Source organism: Monopterus albus, unplaced genomic scaffold, assembly GCF_001952655.1.
Source record: "Monopterus albus unplaced genomic scaffold, M_albus_1.0 scaffold128.1, whole genome shotgun sequence".
In the NCBI taxonomy this organism is placed as follows: Eukaryota; Metazoa; Chordata; class Actinopteri; order Synbranchiformes; family Synbranchidae; genus Monopterus; species Monopterus albus.
In genome coordinates, this window is record NW_018128008.1 from 223,860 (window position 1) to 238,257 (window position 14,398).

At 41.3% G+C, this 14,398-nt stretch overlaps 1 protein-coding gene across 1 annotated transcript; it reads right to left on the reverse strand.

Annotated features, from left to right (window-relative positions):
• Nucleotides 1-647: 647 nt before the first annotated feature.
• ufl1 (UFM1-specific ligase 1) lies at nt 648-13,035 on the reverse strand. Its single transcript, XM_020612924.1, has 19 exons — nt 12,780-13,035; nt 12,399-12,544; nt 10,787-10,815; nt 10,545-10,642; nt 9,332-9,446; nt 9,004-9,134; nt 8,234-8,292; nt 8,004-8,150; nt 6,858-7,033; nt 6,570-6,749; nt 6,356-6,482; nt 6,143-6,265; nt 5,798-5,918; nt 5,528-5,694; nt 4,266-4,396; nt 3,969-4,049; nt 3,794-3,879; nt 3,527-3,707; nt 648-1,180 (listed from the first exon to the last, which is right to left on the reverse strand). Exons 1-19 carry the CDS (start codon nt 12,854-12,856, stop codon nt 962-964), a joined length of 2,394 nt encoding a protein of 797 aa, XP_020468580.1. The 5' UTR covers nt 12,857-13,035; the 3' UTR covers nt 648-961.
• Nucleotides 13,036-14,398: the final 1,363 nt, after the last annotated feature.

The following is a 14,398-nucleotide window of genomic DNA, read 5'->3' on the forward strand; positions in this document are numbered from 1 at the left end:
ATCCCAGACCATGACAGACCCTGGCTTTTGGACCCGTTGGCTGGATGATCATTTTCGTCTTTTGTCTGGAGCACATGGTGTCTATTCCTTCCAAAAAAAAGACCTGAAATACTGATTAATCTGACCACAGTACACGTTTCTGCTGTGTGATGGTCCACCCTAGATGCCTCCGAGCCCAGAGCAGTTGACTGCACTTCTGGACACCGTTGACATAGGGCTTCCTTTTGGCACAGTACAGTTTTAAGCAGCATATATAGATGTAATTACATATTGTAGTGCCTGACACAGGTGTGCCAGAGTAAACCTAAGCCCACGTTGCTTATAGAAGATTCTTGATGCAGTGCCATCTGAGGGATCAGAGAGGACAGTAATAAAGCTTAGGCTTATGCCCTTTACACACTGAAATCCCTTCAGGTTCCTTGAATCTTTTATTGATGTGACATATCCAAATCCCTTCCTATCTTTCTTGGAGGAACATTGTTTTTAAACATTTCAATCATTTTCTCACACATATGCTGGCAAAATGGTGGTCCTTGGCCCATCTTTGCTCCTAAAGGGCTCGGTCTTTCCTGGATGCTACTTTTGTGCCAAATCATGATTGTAATCACCTTTGACATCACCTAGTTCAAATGCAATATATATATATATATATTTATAGAACATTTTGTCATCTTTCCACATTTCTGTAGAAACAGTGAACAGTCATGGGACATAAGGTCTCACACTAAAGAACTGAAAGGGGACATGGGACCACATCAACTTTTACTGAATGTAGAAAATCTTCATTGAGGAGTTTCATGTTAATTGGGTTTACAGGGAGACATCCCACAGAATTTCCTTTAATAATTTAGAATTATGTCAACAGAAAAATCACAACACACAGTAGTATTGGCTGATCTGTGTTATCTGAACATGTAATATAAAGATTCCTCATAGATCAGTTCTCCAATCTTTGAAATTATCAGTCCTCTGTGACGGACATCTTCCTCTGGGTCAGCACCAGCTCCTTCACCTGATCTGTCAGAGCCATCAGCTGTGCACGGTCTCTACTGGCCTCCTCCTCTTGCTCCTCTGCCTTGCTGGCCTCACCCACGGCCTCCTCCTGCTTTCTGCCCTGACTCTGGCTCACCAGCTGCTTCACCACCAAGCTCTGGTAGGCAGACAGCAGCTGCTGCTGCTCCTGCAATAACACATGGGCGCATGCAAACATTTCAGCAGTTCAACTCGGCAAACAAACACTGTTACACTAACACTGCAGCAGATGGAGATTACAGATAGCTGCTGCGTCTGAAAACTGGATGTAAACACTGAAGATACAGCAGCTTGTTGCCACCAAGTGCTGAAATGTTTAGACCACGCTGAAGCACAAATAAACAAATCTATTAAGACTGCAATAAAGATTTACTATTGTAGGTTTTTATGGAATTACACACCTGACTAGATCAGAAATGGCCAGTTTAGCCAAAGCCACTATAAAGCTTCAGTCTGTTACAGCTCTTTTATAAATTCAGTATGAATACAATTCTGAGTTTCCACAGAAAGTGCTGTCTTGCTAAGGTACAGCAGAGGGATGTGTAACAGCATACTATAAAGGTTTGCTATTGAGAAAAGATGCTGTTAATAAAAGTACATTAGACATCTCGGTTAGAGATCCTCACTAGAAGGCCCAAGGACACAGTGGTGTTGTGTTACAGTACAGACAGTAGGAATCATCACAGTAACCACTGACTCCTTCAATACATACAGTCATGGCTGAAAATACTGGCATCCCTGCATGTCTGTCAGATAACATGTCTTTAAGATATAAGATGTCTTTTGTTTGCATTTGAACAACACAAAAAGCAGAGAAAAAGCTCAATCTGATCCATTCTACACAAAACTCCAAAAATGGACTGGACAGAATTATTGACACCTTTTTCAAAATCATCAGAAATAGCTGTTTTGATGTGATGCTCCTTTAATTTGTAATGAAACTCAACTGTAGCAATCAACAGGTGCTGGCAACATAGAAATCTCACTTGAAACGAGTTAAAATGGAGAAAAGTCGCCTCAGCCTTTGTCATGTGGACCACACTGAGCATGGAGAAAAGAAAGAAGAGCAAAGAATTGACTGAGAATGTGAGAACCACACTAGTGGAAAAGCCTGGACAGTCTCAAGGCTCCAAGTCCATCTCCAGAGATCTGGCTGTTCCTGTGTCCACTGTGGGCAACACTGTCTAGACGTTTACAGCCCATAGTGCTGTAGCTAATCTCCCTGGATGAGGACGAAAGAGAAAAATAGATGACAGACCGCAAGGAAGGATTGTTCAAATGGTGGATAAAGAACCTTGATCATCTTCCAAACAAATTCAAATTCAAGTGTCAGCTCACACTGTCACCATCTGAATGACAAGGGACGCTTTGGTAGGAGACCCAGACCCCACTGCTGACACAGGAACATAAAAAAAACCAGAGTGGCGTTTGCTAAAACTTACCCGAGGAAGCCACAATCCCTCTGGAAGAATGTCCTGTGGACAGATGAGACTAAAATAGATCCTTTTGGTCGAGCACATCATTCTACTGTTTTCAGAAAACAATGAGGCCTTCAAAGAAAATGAACATGGTCCCTACAGGTAAACACAGTGGAGGTTCACTGATGTGTTGGGGTTGCTTTGCTTGGGGTTGCTCTGCTGCTTCAGGCCCTGGATGTCTTGGCTGTGTGTATGGCATTATGAAATTTGAAGACTACCAACAAATTCTGGGGCTCAATGTAGGGCCAGCATCAGAAAGTTGGGTCTTACAGCAGGACAATGACCCAAAGCAGACTTCAAACAGCACCAGAAATGGTTTCAGACAGTGAGCTGGAGAGTTCTGAAGTGGCCAGCAATGAGTCCAGATAGAGCTCCTGTGGAGAGATCTCAGAGCAGCAGCTGGGAGAAGGAACCCTTCCAATCTGAGACTGGAGCAGTTGGCAAAAGAAGAGTGGTCCAGAGTTCCAGTAGAGAGGTGGAAGAAACTCACTGATGGTTACAGGTATTTTATGCAAAGGGTGTTGCTCCAAAATCAAACAAAAGAAATAAACATGAGAATAACAAAGAATTTGTGATTGCAATGATTTTGTGAGAAAGGTGGTGCATTATCTGACAGAAATGTGGAGGTGCGAATATTTTTTGGCCATGACTGTATGTATTACATCCTCTAGTTTTTTAGCGCATTATAACCATTTATTATTTGAGGGTTGAGTGCAGTTGATCAATACCACTTAATCAATTGTAATTAACAGATCAACCCTGTTAAAGTAACCAGACATATCGGTTCTGTTGTTAAAGATAAAGGAGTTTGTTTTCCTGTTACTTCAATCAAGTTGACTTGAAAAATGACAAAATAAAATGTCATCTTTGGTTCTCATTAATGCTTTGATCATAATGTCAGTTTTGCTAGTGCTTTTTAAAAAAATGTACCCATTAAAACCAGTATGCTACAACCTCACACTGATATTACAGGTAGAGCTCTCACTCCCAGAGAGGCCAGTGAGCGGAAGGCATACCATACTAATCCGGCCTGTGAGCGTGCCGATGATTTGAGGCACGCAGCGACCTGGAGCATGCAGCATGCAGTGGGTGCAGGCCTGAAATAGCAGCACGCTGGTGAGGTGGAGGACCAGAGCTGGGTCCTCTGTCTCCTTCAGCTGCTCACTGAGAGCCTGGCGGTGCAGGAACAGGGCCTGTCTGCAGACAACACACACATGCATGCAGAAATCAGTGCTGAAGAAATAAAGTCAACCAGCAAATTGACAAACCAACATTTTCACTACCTCTCCTTTTTCTTGTCTCCCTTCTTCAGTATGAATCCACACACTTCAGCACAGTCCTCTATTTTGGTCAGAAAGTCTTCAATGGTCTGTGATGAACACAAGATGAACACTGTATTTAGATGTTATCCTTCATACTAAAGCCACCAGCTGAAGATGGAGCTGACAGGAAACATACTTTGCCATTTAGGCAGTTGTGCAGCTTCAGGAGAGGCCCTCTGGTCTCCTCAGACAGTTTGCTTAGAATCTTTACTCTGACCTGAGATAACACATCAGAAACAGTTAAGATGAACAAGTTTAAACTAACACATCCCACAGTGCATCTCCAATGACACAGTCCTAATGAACATGATTTAAATCTGAGCTCAGGCTCTCTGGCTGGTGAGGTCTCCCTGAAATACAGTAGATTACGGCTTCTTCATTTGAAACGCAGAGAGGGCATAAAGCAAAAGAAACACCAGGAGAGTTTTCTGACCTCAGCAGTGATGGAGCTCGGGTTCTCCACAGACATCATCAGATCAGTGGCCAGGAAGTTAACCAGGATGTTGGTGACATCCGTGCACACAGTCTTCAGGACGTGCTTGGCAATGTGGACCTGGGTTTCATCTGCAGGAGCATGTCCAGTACGTTAAACCTTGTGAACCCTGGGCTGTTTGCTCTTGGCTGTCTGAGCAATATATGGTGGTCGTAGATCACACTGTCAAAGCTCTAGAAATAGTCTGCATCAAATTCTGCCTAAAATTTAGGCCAAATTCTCACAGTGTGACTGTCTCCACAGCTAAACTGATATCACATGGTGACATAGCCTGCAACCAAGATGCCATTACTGCACTGTGACGTTACTGTTACTGTTACATTAAATGACTTGTCAGCGGTACTACTTGTTGCATACGTTTTACAATAGTTCATCCATGACACTGCTTCCTACTCCCCTTCTGTTGTTGTTCCAGCTTCTCTACCATGTGCTGTCAAAGTGCAGTCTGTAATTTAGCCCTACCTACTACCTAGCTATGGTTATAAGAAGCGTTTTTGTTTTGAATTAATATGCTTTAAATTTGGGAGTAACTGGAGCTCTGTGTAGTTAGTGGTTTGTGTCCCATTCATCAGTAAACAGAGTGTTGTACTGGACTGACTTCAGAATGGAGGCTGCATTTGTACGGTTTGTCACAACATGTATCTGTGATTTACATCACCGTTAGGAGACAGGATGTGATGGGTGAGTTTGTTTTGAGTCTCAGTAGACCCTCTAGCAGCTCAACAGAATTAAGGTAGAGTAGCTTATATAAAAATGACTACAACAGTAACAACAAAATGTAAGATCCCCTTTACTATTTTTCTGGAGCTTTCGGGTTCAGATCTCAGGTCTTCAGTTTGCTCTGGTGCTGTCAAAGTATGGATCTTAGGTCACAAGTGAACAGGTGACTGTACATGTACTTTATAGCAGTCCATAGCATTGATTTAGCCTTAATAAACATCAAAGCTAAGCTCTCCAAGTTCCACCGATAAGGCCATTATTACGTGTATGACGTGTGAGTTCTGGCTAAACTGAGTGACACTTGTGTAGGATCAGTAATGTTTGTCTATATGAAATGTGACTGATCAACTCAGGACTGAAATGCTGTTAGTAAAGCAGGTCTCTGTTTTCTTGACTTTTAAAAGTAAGGGCTGAATATTCATATTAAGCTGCTGATCATTGGTGATTTGTGATCTCCAATTTAGTAGTGAGAAGAGGATTACCAGAGAAGAACTTGGTGCCTTTTTCAAAGAGTCGGATGTTGTTGTACAGGTTGCTGATCTCCTCCTGCAGATCCTTCATGCTCTTCTTCTTGTTGGCCCCTGACAGAGAGCTGGTGGAGGACATGAAAACTGTCCGCAGCACCTCCTGATAGGCTTTATTCAGAGGCCTGTGCAGACATTAACAGTCAGCGAACAGGCTTGTTAATCTCAGTCTTCTTTAGAGAAGTTCTCAGAGAGAAAACTAACATTAGACAGAAACCTGTGTATTACCTGACTAAATGGTCTGCCAGCTCTGAGAGGACTTCTTCAGGGTAGTCGCTTAGTCTCTCCTCTAAAATAACTATGATCTCCTCCTGGGCCATAAAGGAGGCTTCAGTCTGTTTGCTCCGATCTTGGTAAAAGTAACATGAAAGCTAATTAGTCTCACAGGGATACTACAGTTACTTCTGTCTTCCATGATGTTAAAAAAAAGCTTAATAACCCAGGGAAGAGATTTCTAGCCAACCAGCCATTACACTCTTGTTACAGTAAAATGCCTCACTGAACAGGCTTAATGTGCATATAGAGACATCATGTCCCTGTGAAGATAAAAGAGCTTCCTGGCTCTCAGCATACTTTGCTGTGAAGGCCCGGTTTCCTCATCACTGTCCTCGTCTTTCCTGCCTTTCTTCTTGGTTTTACGAATCCGGATCTCCCTGGCGTTGCTTCCTCCGCCTGCTTTCACACTGCCACTGCCCTCTGAGACACAGACATTTAACAAATGAGCTATAATCCAAGAAAAATATCATTCAGGTACAGTCTCAGGAGTGGCACGGAGGCTTTACAAACCTGTGGCCTTTTTCCTGCGTTCAGCTTCTCTCTTCTCCTTTTTCGAAGGTGCTGAGCTCTCTGTCAGCATGGACGCTTGCTTCAGATCGTCTTCAGTTATCAGAAACACTGGATTGTTCTTGACTTCCTAAAAACCACATCACAAAAAAACATAGACTAGTAGCAAAATATGTTCTTAGCTGTGTACATTTAAAGAGTCTTCTGTGTGACAGACCTTCTGAGCTTTCTGCTGCATGGCCTCATCAAATAAAAGCAGACAGTTGCTGATGAACTTCTCACTGATGACGACTGTGCCTCCTAGCACTCTGGCAGCAGACTGGACGTTGGAGTTCCTCATAGCCTGGCTGATCAACATCCCGATGTCCTCTACAGACAGGCAGCTGGGCAGAATGGGCTAAATCACACGGGTAAAATGAGAGCAAGAAAGGTAGCAACCAATGTTTTTCATAAATAAGATAATAATGAAGACAATAACAGTTAACGTCAGTTAACACAGGCACACCTGTATGTCAGTCCACGTGGCAGAATTGACAGCCTCCTCCACCAAGGCCTCCACCTGGTCGACCAGAGCCTGACCCACACAGGCTGCTCTGAGGAACAGCAGCTTGTTGGACTTGAAGCGTTTCTTAATGTAACTGGGGGGGTCAGGGATCCCCAGTCTGACCAATGCATCAAACTCTGCAAGAGTAACATCAATTACATCTACACGTCTGTAGGCACTTCATGCTGCTACTGCGCAGCCGGATTTATAAGTGACACAAAGGTTGACATCTGTAGATTGTGGTTTACAGTCAGTGGTGGATATAATTCCTTTATTCTCTTTGTGATATGAAAGACTTGTTTCCTTACTGAATGTATGCTGTTGTATTTACACTGTCTGATTCACTGCGATACAGATGAAACAAAGCATTAGAGTACAGTGGAGACGGCTTTGTTAGATGTGTTACCAAAGAGAAGATAAGTGAACCTTGTGTCACCTTTCACGTTGTTTTCACTCTCAAAAGTCGGCACCATTAGAAACAATGTGCAACAAAAGCATAAACACAGAAAAACAAAGTAAAATAATGAGAATGTAAGATGCAGCTGTTCCAGGGTTTGTGTTGTATGCACAGTGTGTACAGTACGTGTGTAATGGCTGCTTTTTTTTCATTTTGTATTTTATGTTATGTTATGTCTGTGAATTGTATATTGTATTTACTGTCTGTGAAACTGCTGATTCCAAGACAAGTTTCCAACAGGGACATTAAAGCCTACTGTGTTCAAATGAAAATTAAATCAGAGATTTAAATATACTCACGAAAGAACATCCACATGCTCTCTGACATTATCCCTTGGAGTTGTCTTCTCAAGCTGTGAGTGTTATCAGTGTCGCTAAGTTGACACTTGACTTGTTGAAGTTTTATGAGAAAGCTTATCAGGACTCATAAAACTGTCAGCAGAAATACAGCAGTGATGGAACAGAACTGTGAGATCCCAAACAGTGTGAGTTTTCTTTACATTTCTAATAATTTTTATAGTTTGTGATTTTCTCATCACTTCCCTCTTCTGCTCATGTTCATATGGTGACATTTCACATGCATGTACAGCAGAAAGGGGAGGGTCAAAGAGGAGAAAAGGTAACGGGATGCAGCACAAATAAAGAACCTACCTAAATATCCATTCTGCTGGAGAAAAGAATCCACCCATGTATTCTGCGTTTTGGAGTATATATCCGGGATGTACACAGCTTTGTCCTGCCGCCCTCCTACCACGCTTCCTTTTAGGCGCCCATTATTCACCAACTCCTCCAAAACAGCTGGGAACAACAAAACCTACCTGATTAAAACACTGTACCAGTCAAACCGATACCAATCAAACATCAGCTCAGTCTCTCCTTACAATAGAGAAGATGTTCCTGAAATCCAAATGCTCCAATCATGCTGCTGACAGGTATTGGCCTACAGGACAAAGACAAAACAATACAATTAGTACAGACGGTGGGTCTGGTTTTGCATTCCTCTCCTATGCGTGTCCAAGTCAGACTAACCAAACTCTTCTAAACTGCACAAACCTGTCTAGTATCACTTGCTTCCACTTGGTGAATAATACCTCTTCACTAATTGCACATTTGTTAGATGTGTTGATTAGCAGAACCAGCATCCCCAAACTGGGACATAAGGCAACCTGTTCTGTTCTGTCTGTGTGCAAATGTGGGACATACATAAAAATTGAATGAATTGTTTTGAAAACTTCTTTTACCCCATATTCATCTGGTAACAGTACAAAGATATGATATATACTGTTGGGCTGTTCCCCAAGATCAGCAAGAACGCTGCACCCTAACCACTAGTCTATCAGGGTCCTCTACCATTTTCAATTCAATATGAGTTTTGAAAGATTTCTAAATAATTTCAATCAGTTTTTATTCTACAAATTTCAGTGTCCCAACTTTTTTTTGGAATTGGGGTTGTATTAATACAGCTCCCAGCGATATGCCATTAAAACAGTGCTGAACTGTGACACAAGTAAAGAGGGCGTGGTGATTTAAGTTCTACATAAAAGAAACTTGGTCACTGTGACAAGTTGCCTTAAGTCCCTCATATGCGCCAAGAGTTTGTTTGTAGGAGTGGGTTTTGCCTGAGTGTGTGAAATATCATAGCGATGTTTACCTTGTGATGGCACTGAAAAGCCCTCGTATTCTGGCTTTGTGTCGAGCAACAAAACCTGGAGTAAATATGATTCCCCTATTGTACTGGTCCATTTCCCCTTGGATAAGCTTCCCAAGACGCTTTGACAACTCCTGAGGGATGTTAGAAAGCATGTGTGCTATATTTTTAACAGTGGAGACAGCCAGCAACAAAATACAGAAAAAAGTTAATGTGATAAGAGAAATCAATTATCTAAATACAAAGACGACCCAATTTACTGCCTATTGTGCCATGAGATGTCTTCTGTGTTAAACACATGCTGGTAAAGACTAGTTGTAGTGTGACTCACCTCAGTTAAGAAATCTCCTGGGAGGTCGTAGCTTTTACACAGTTCTGCAACAGTTATCAGACCAGCCTGCTGCAGTTTGTCATTCACCTCCTCAGCTAAACGGTCCAGGTATGTGCTGCAGACAACATAGAGTTCTCACTTCAGTTACATTGAGCTGCTTCATTTCCTTCCAGACCTGACCATACCCCTCCCTCATAAGAATTCCTCTTCTCCCATGCAGAAATGAGGCTACACTATTTTGACCATTCATAAATTGTTGCACATTAAAAACCCTGATAATGTACTGCCCTCCTATTACTGCAGTTTTGCCAATATTTGTATTGATTCTACAATCAGTTCAAGGTCATTTGGGCTATGTTCATATTACAGGCCTTAATGCTCAATTCTGATCTTTTAGTCAGATCTGATATTTTTGTGCTGATGGTTCACATTCATGTAAAGTGACATGTATCCTCCTCTGATCTGAACACCGCTGATATTCTAAACTGCCACACATGTGCAGATTTAACTGAAAGATGAGCTGCATGCGAATAACAACAATAACATCATTTTTAAGATGGTCAAATTGCACAATTTCCTCCAAAATCCACTTCTCCACTGAGCCACTTCATCGTTATTGGCAATAAGCATGTGCATAGAGGAGTGATACAAGAAGAAAAAAAATTCAACAACATGAATTCTGATTTGACCATTCTGACAGCAGTAGTATGGTCAGAGATTGGATACGAATCAGATCTAGAAGCCCATATTGAACTGCCTGAAATCTGATTTGGGAAAATATGATTTGGTTTGTTCATAGCTTCGTGAAAGATCAGATCTGAGACACTCCAAACCTGATCTGAGACAATCCAAACACTCTGTTCAAATCCCCAGTGCGCATATGTTGGTCATGTGAAACATCTCAGCTGACACACAACACTCATAGGTTCAGAGGTTTGGTGACTTCATCAAGAAGCATTGTTGATATTAACTAATGACAACTGACAACTCGAATGGACTAACACCAATAAATATTTGATGCTGGGGAATAGGTCTTTGATTATCTATGTTCTTTAAAGGATACAACTATTGATTTCTTGTTTAATTTCTGTCCAAGAAAATTCAACTTTGCCATATCAGTGCTCATAATAGATCTGGTCAGTCTGGATTCCTCTGTTGTGGTCAGATAGATGGACTCTTGCACTAGTGAGGTAAAAGTGTCACTAATACTCACTCATCAATAAGCTGTCCCAGAACAAGCTGAACCCCTTTATCAGACTTTGCAATGTCACTTGCTCTGTTTTCAACATGGACCCAATCCACATTGATGATCTGGAAGGAAGAAGATCACAGTAGCATTTATAAGATGTTTCTACAATGGACTAATGATAACATGAATTCCGACTCTCACCTTGCTACTGGCACATATGGCAACACACAGGTGGCAAAACAATATTTCAACTTTTGAATACACACCTGCTGGAGCTCCACAATGTTGATTCGACCTGTGAAATAAATGATAGGATTTATTCACTGTTATCATGTCCAGTTCTAAATATACCACACCTGACCATGCTCCAGAAAAACAAATTGTTATATACAGTATTACTGAGATGGGTAACAGTGAGTAAGGTTACAGTTAATATAGCTCCCGCTTGTGACTCACATATTACATACACTATATTGCCAAAAGTATTCGCTTGCCTGCCTTCACATGCACATGAACTTGAGCAACAACAGATTCTTAATCCATAGGGTTTGATATGATGTTGGCCCACCCTTTGCAGCTATAACAGCTTCAACTCTTCTGGGAAGGCTGTCCACAAGGTTTAGGAGTGTGTTAATGGGAATTTTTGACCCTTCTTCCAGAAGCACATTTGTGAGGTCAGACACTGATGTTAGACGAGAAGGCCTGGATCACAGTCTCCGCTCTAATTCATCCCAAAGGTGTCCTATTGGGTTGAGGTCAGGACTTTGTGCAGGCCAGTCAAGTTCTTCCACTCCAAACTCACTCATCCATGTCTTTATGGACCTTGCTTTGTGCACTGGTGCACAGTCATGTTGGAACAGGAACGAGCCATCCCCAAACTGTTCCCACAAAGTTGGGAGTATGAAATTGGCCAAAATGTCTTGGCATGCTGAGGCATTAAGAGTTCCTTTCACTGGAACTATGGGGCCAAGCCCAGCTCTTGGAAAACACCCCCACATCATAATCCCCCTCCACCAAACTGTACACTTGGCACAATGCAGTCAGACAGGTACCGTTCTCCTGGCAACCGCCAAACCCAGACTCGTCCATGGGATTGCCAGACAGAGAAGCGTGATTCGTCACTCCAGAGAACACGTCTCCACTTCTCTAGAGTCCAGTGGCAGCGTGCTTTACACCACTGTATCCGATGCTTTGCATTGCACTTGGTGATGCAAGGCTTGGATGCAGCTGCTCGACCATGGAACCCCATTCCATGAAGCTCTCTACGCACTGTTCTTGAGCTAATCTGAAGGCCACATGATGTTTGGAGGTCTGTAGCTATTGACTCTGCAGAAAGTTGGTGACCTCTGTGCACTATGCGTCTCAGCATCTACTAACCCCGCTCTGTGATTTTACGTGGCCTACCGCTTCGTGGCTGAGTTGCTGTCGTTCTCAATCGCTTCCACTTCGTTATAATACCACTAACAGTTGACTGTGGAATATTTAGTAGCGAGGAAATTTCACAACTGGACTTATTGCACAGGTGGCATCCTATCATGGTACCATGCTGGAGTTCACTGAGCTCCTGAGAGCGACCCATTCTTTCACAAATGTTTGTAGAAGTGGTCTGTATGACTAGGTGCTTGATTATATATACCTGTAACCGTGGAAGTGGTTGGAACACCTGAATTCAATGATTTGGATGGGTGAGTGAATACCTTTGGCTATATAGTGTATATTCGAGTGTAAAAATACATGAGAGACACAAGGTGGCGCTACACTTACTATATTTCACATAAGGTATGCGAATGTTAGCCGATATGATGGAATAATAGCCCTTTTATTCGCCTACTCAGTAAATGACAGAACCATATCTGGAACCTACGCTGTTCAACTGACCTCCATGGACGTAGAGCTCATCTCGGATCTCCCTGCTAATCTGTGCTGAGGTGATATACTCCTTTCCATCAAGTGTGTGCACAACATCCAGCTTTTTTTCCTGAATGAGTTTTGCAATAATTTCAATGCAATTCCTCTCCGACAGCCTGTGGAAAAGTGAAAGGTTTACACATTGTATGTCATTCGGAGTGTTACACTACCAGCTATTAAAGTTCGATGCATGTTTTTAATTCTTATTGCAAATGACAGTTGCTAGATGAAAGGAGACAATTCACAACTTAAAGGGTTTGCGTTACTTTCAGACTAGCTAACGCTAAAGTTCGGCGTTATCTACCATTAACTCTGTTGCTAACAGCTGCTTGTAGCGTTAGGTGCTGTTACCTTTGTACTGCATCAGTAAACTGCGCTCTTTGGAAATCAGCGGCAAGCCGACGAATTTCTTCCCAGTCAGCCGCCATTATTATACGTTTACGCGTTTGCAAAAACAGTCAGCTGTCAATGCGTTCGTTAACTCTACACTATCAAGAAGTATCAGCTAGTTGGCTAGCAAGTCAGAAGCCATCTGTCTGTAGCCACACGTCAACATACAATGACGTACAACGGGAAGCCACAGAGACCAAAACTTCTTCCACTGAGTTGCACACGGTCTTATCAGTAGCTACTTTCTGCTATGACACATTTTACGCCTTATTCGAATATTATTTATGAAGTCCCAAGTCCTCTAACCAAAATCCACATGAATCACAGGACAGGTAGACTGTAGCTGGGGATCAGCAGTTAAGCTAAACATATATTTAATATGTCTGTGCAGATTCTCAGTCATCCAGGACATAGTAAACTGAAAAAACCTTAGAAATTTAGATTTCTAGATCGAAGACGTTTCACCTCTCATCCAAGAGGCGTCATCAGTTCTGAACTCATGAGAGGTGAAACGTCTTCGATCTAGAAATCTATATCCCGTTGATTTTTTTTTAAAGTTTTTTCAGTTCATATATTTAATAGGTTTAATAGGTGATAATAGGTGATATGTTGTTAGGTAGCCTACAAATGCTGTAAACGTTCAATGTGCCTTTAAAAAAAATCTAATCTCTTAACAGTTTACAAGAAATAATCCAAGTAGACAGAACCCATCAAGGAATCAATCAATGAATACAAATGATGGAATAAAATGAGGCTTAGATAAAAATGTGTGTGGTGTGTGTGTGTGTGTGTGTAGTCTAGCCTAGACATAGCCTACACACAAGGATAAGGGGCACATTTCCTTTTTTTATATTACGATTTTTACAGAAATGCTCAAATAATTAACAAAAATAACCTTTCACATGTGCATTTATTTATATACAAAATGCTCTCCACTGTCAGTAGGTATTAAGGGTGTAAAATTGGACAATGTGTTGTTTTACTACTCTTGCATACTGTCTCAGTTAGACTTGGTAACCTATATTCATTTAGTTATGACTTTCATCAGGTATGGACAAGAATCGTGATGGTTTCTGGAGGACCACAAAAATTAGGTCAGTTGGTTAATGAAACACCTTGAGAAAACACAATGTACACAGCCACCCAAGTTATTAAGAAATAAAAATCAAAAAATTTGACATATATTGGAAAAATACAAAATGTACAAGGGCATAGGTGTCAATATCAAACATATTTCTTAAATTAAACATTAACAACATTAACAACCTCAAACCAAAAGGGCAATGAAACAGAAACAAACTGAAAAGAAAGATTAGCCTTAATCATAAGGCTAATCTTAAGAGCATTAATAGTAAATATGGACATAATAATGCAAGCATAAAAAAAAACATGCAAGTCTGACCAAAGGGTTTTTGAATATCTATGTGCAGAAATCAACGTGAAATCATTATTAATCTATTCAGAACATTTTATATATTATATTGAATTATTATGTCAGAAAACCTACTCTTTATTTTTGTATTTTGAGAGAACCAACACAAACAGAAAAAATATTTTACCTTTTGTTTTCCAACTGTAAA

What these genes read in the sequence shown, in the direction of transcription:
- ufl1 (XM_020612924.1), bottom strand. Translation starts at nt 12,856, where the DNA reads ATGGCGGCTGACTGGGAAGAAATTCGTCGGCTTGCCGCTGATTTCCAA. An exon ending in ACATTGTGGAGCTCCAGCAG is followed by an intron (nt 10,643 to 10,786) that starts GTGTGTATTCAA and finishes TCTTCCTTCCAG; the next exon opens with ATCATCAATGTGGATTGGGT. An exon ending in CCACGTGGACTGACATACAG is followed by an intron (nt 6,750 to 6,857) that starts GTGTGCCTGTGT and finishes CGTGTGATTTAG; the next exon opens with CCCATTCTGCCCAGCTGCCT.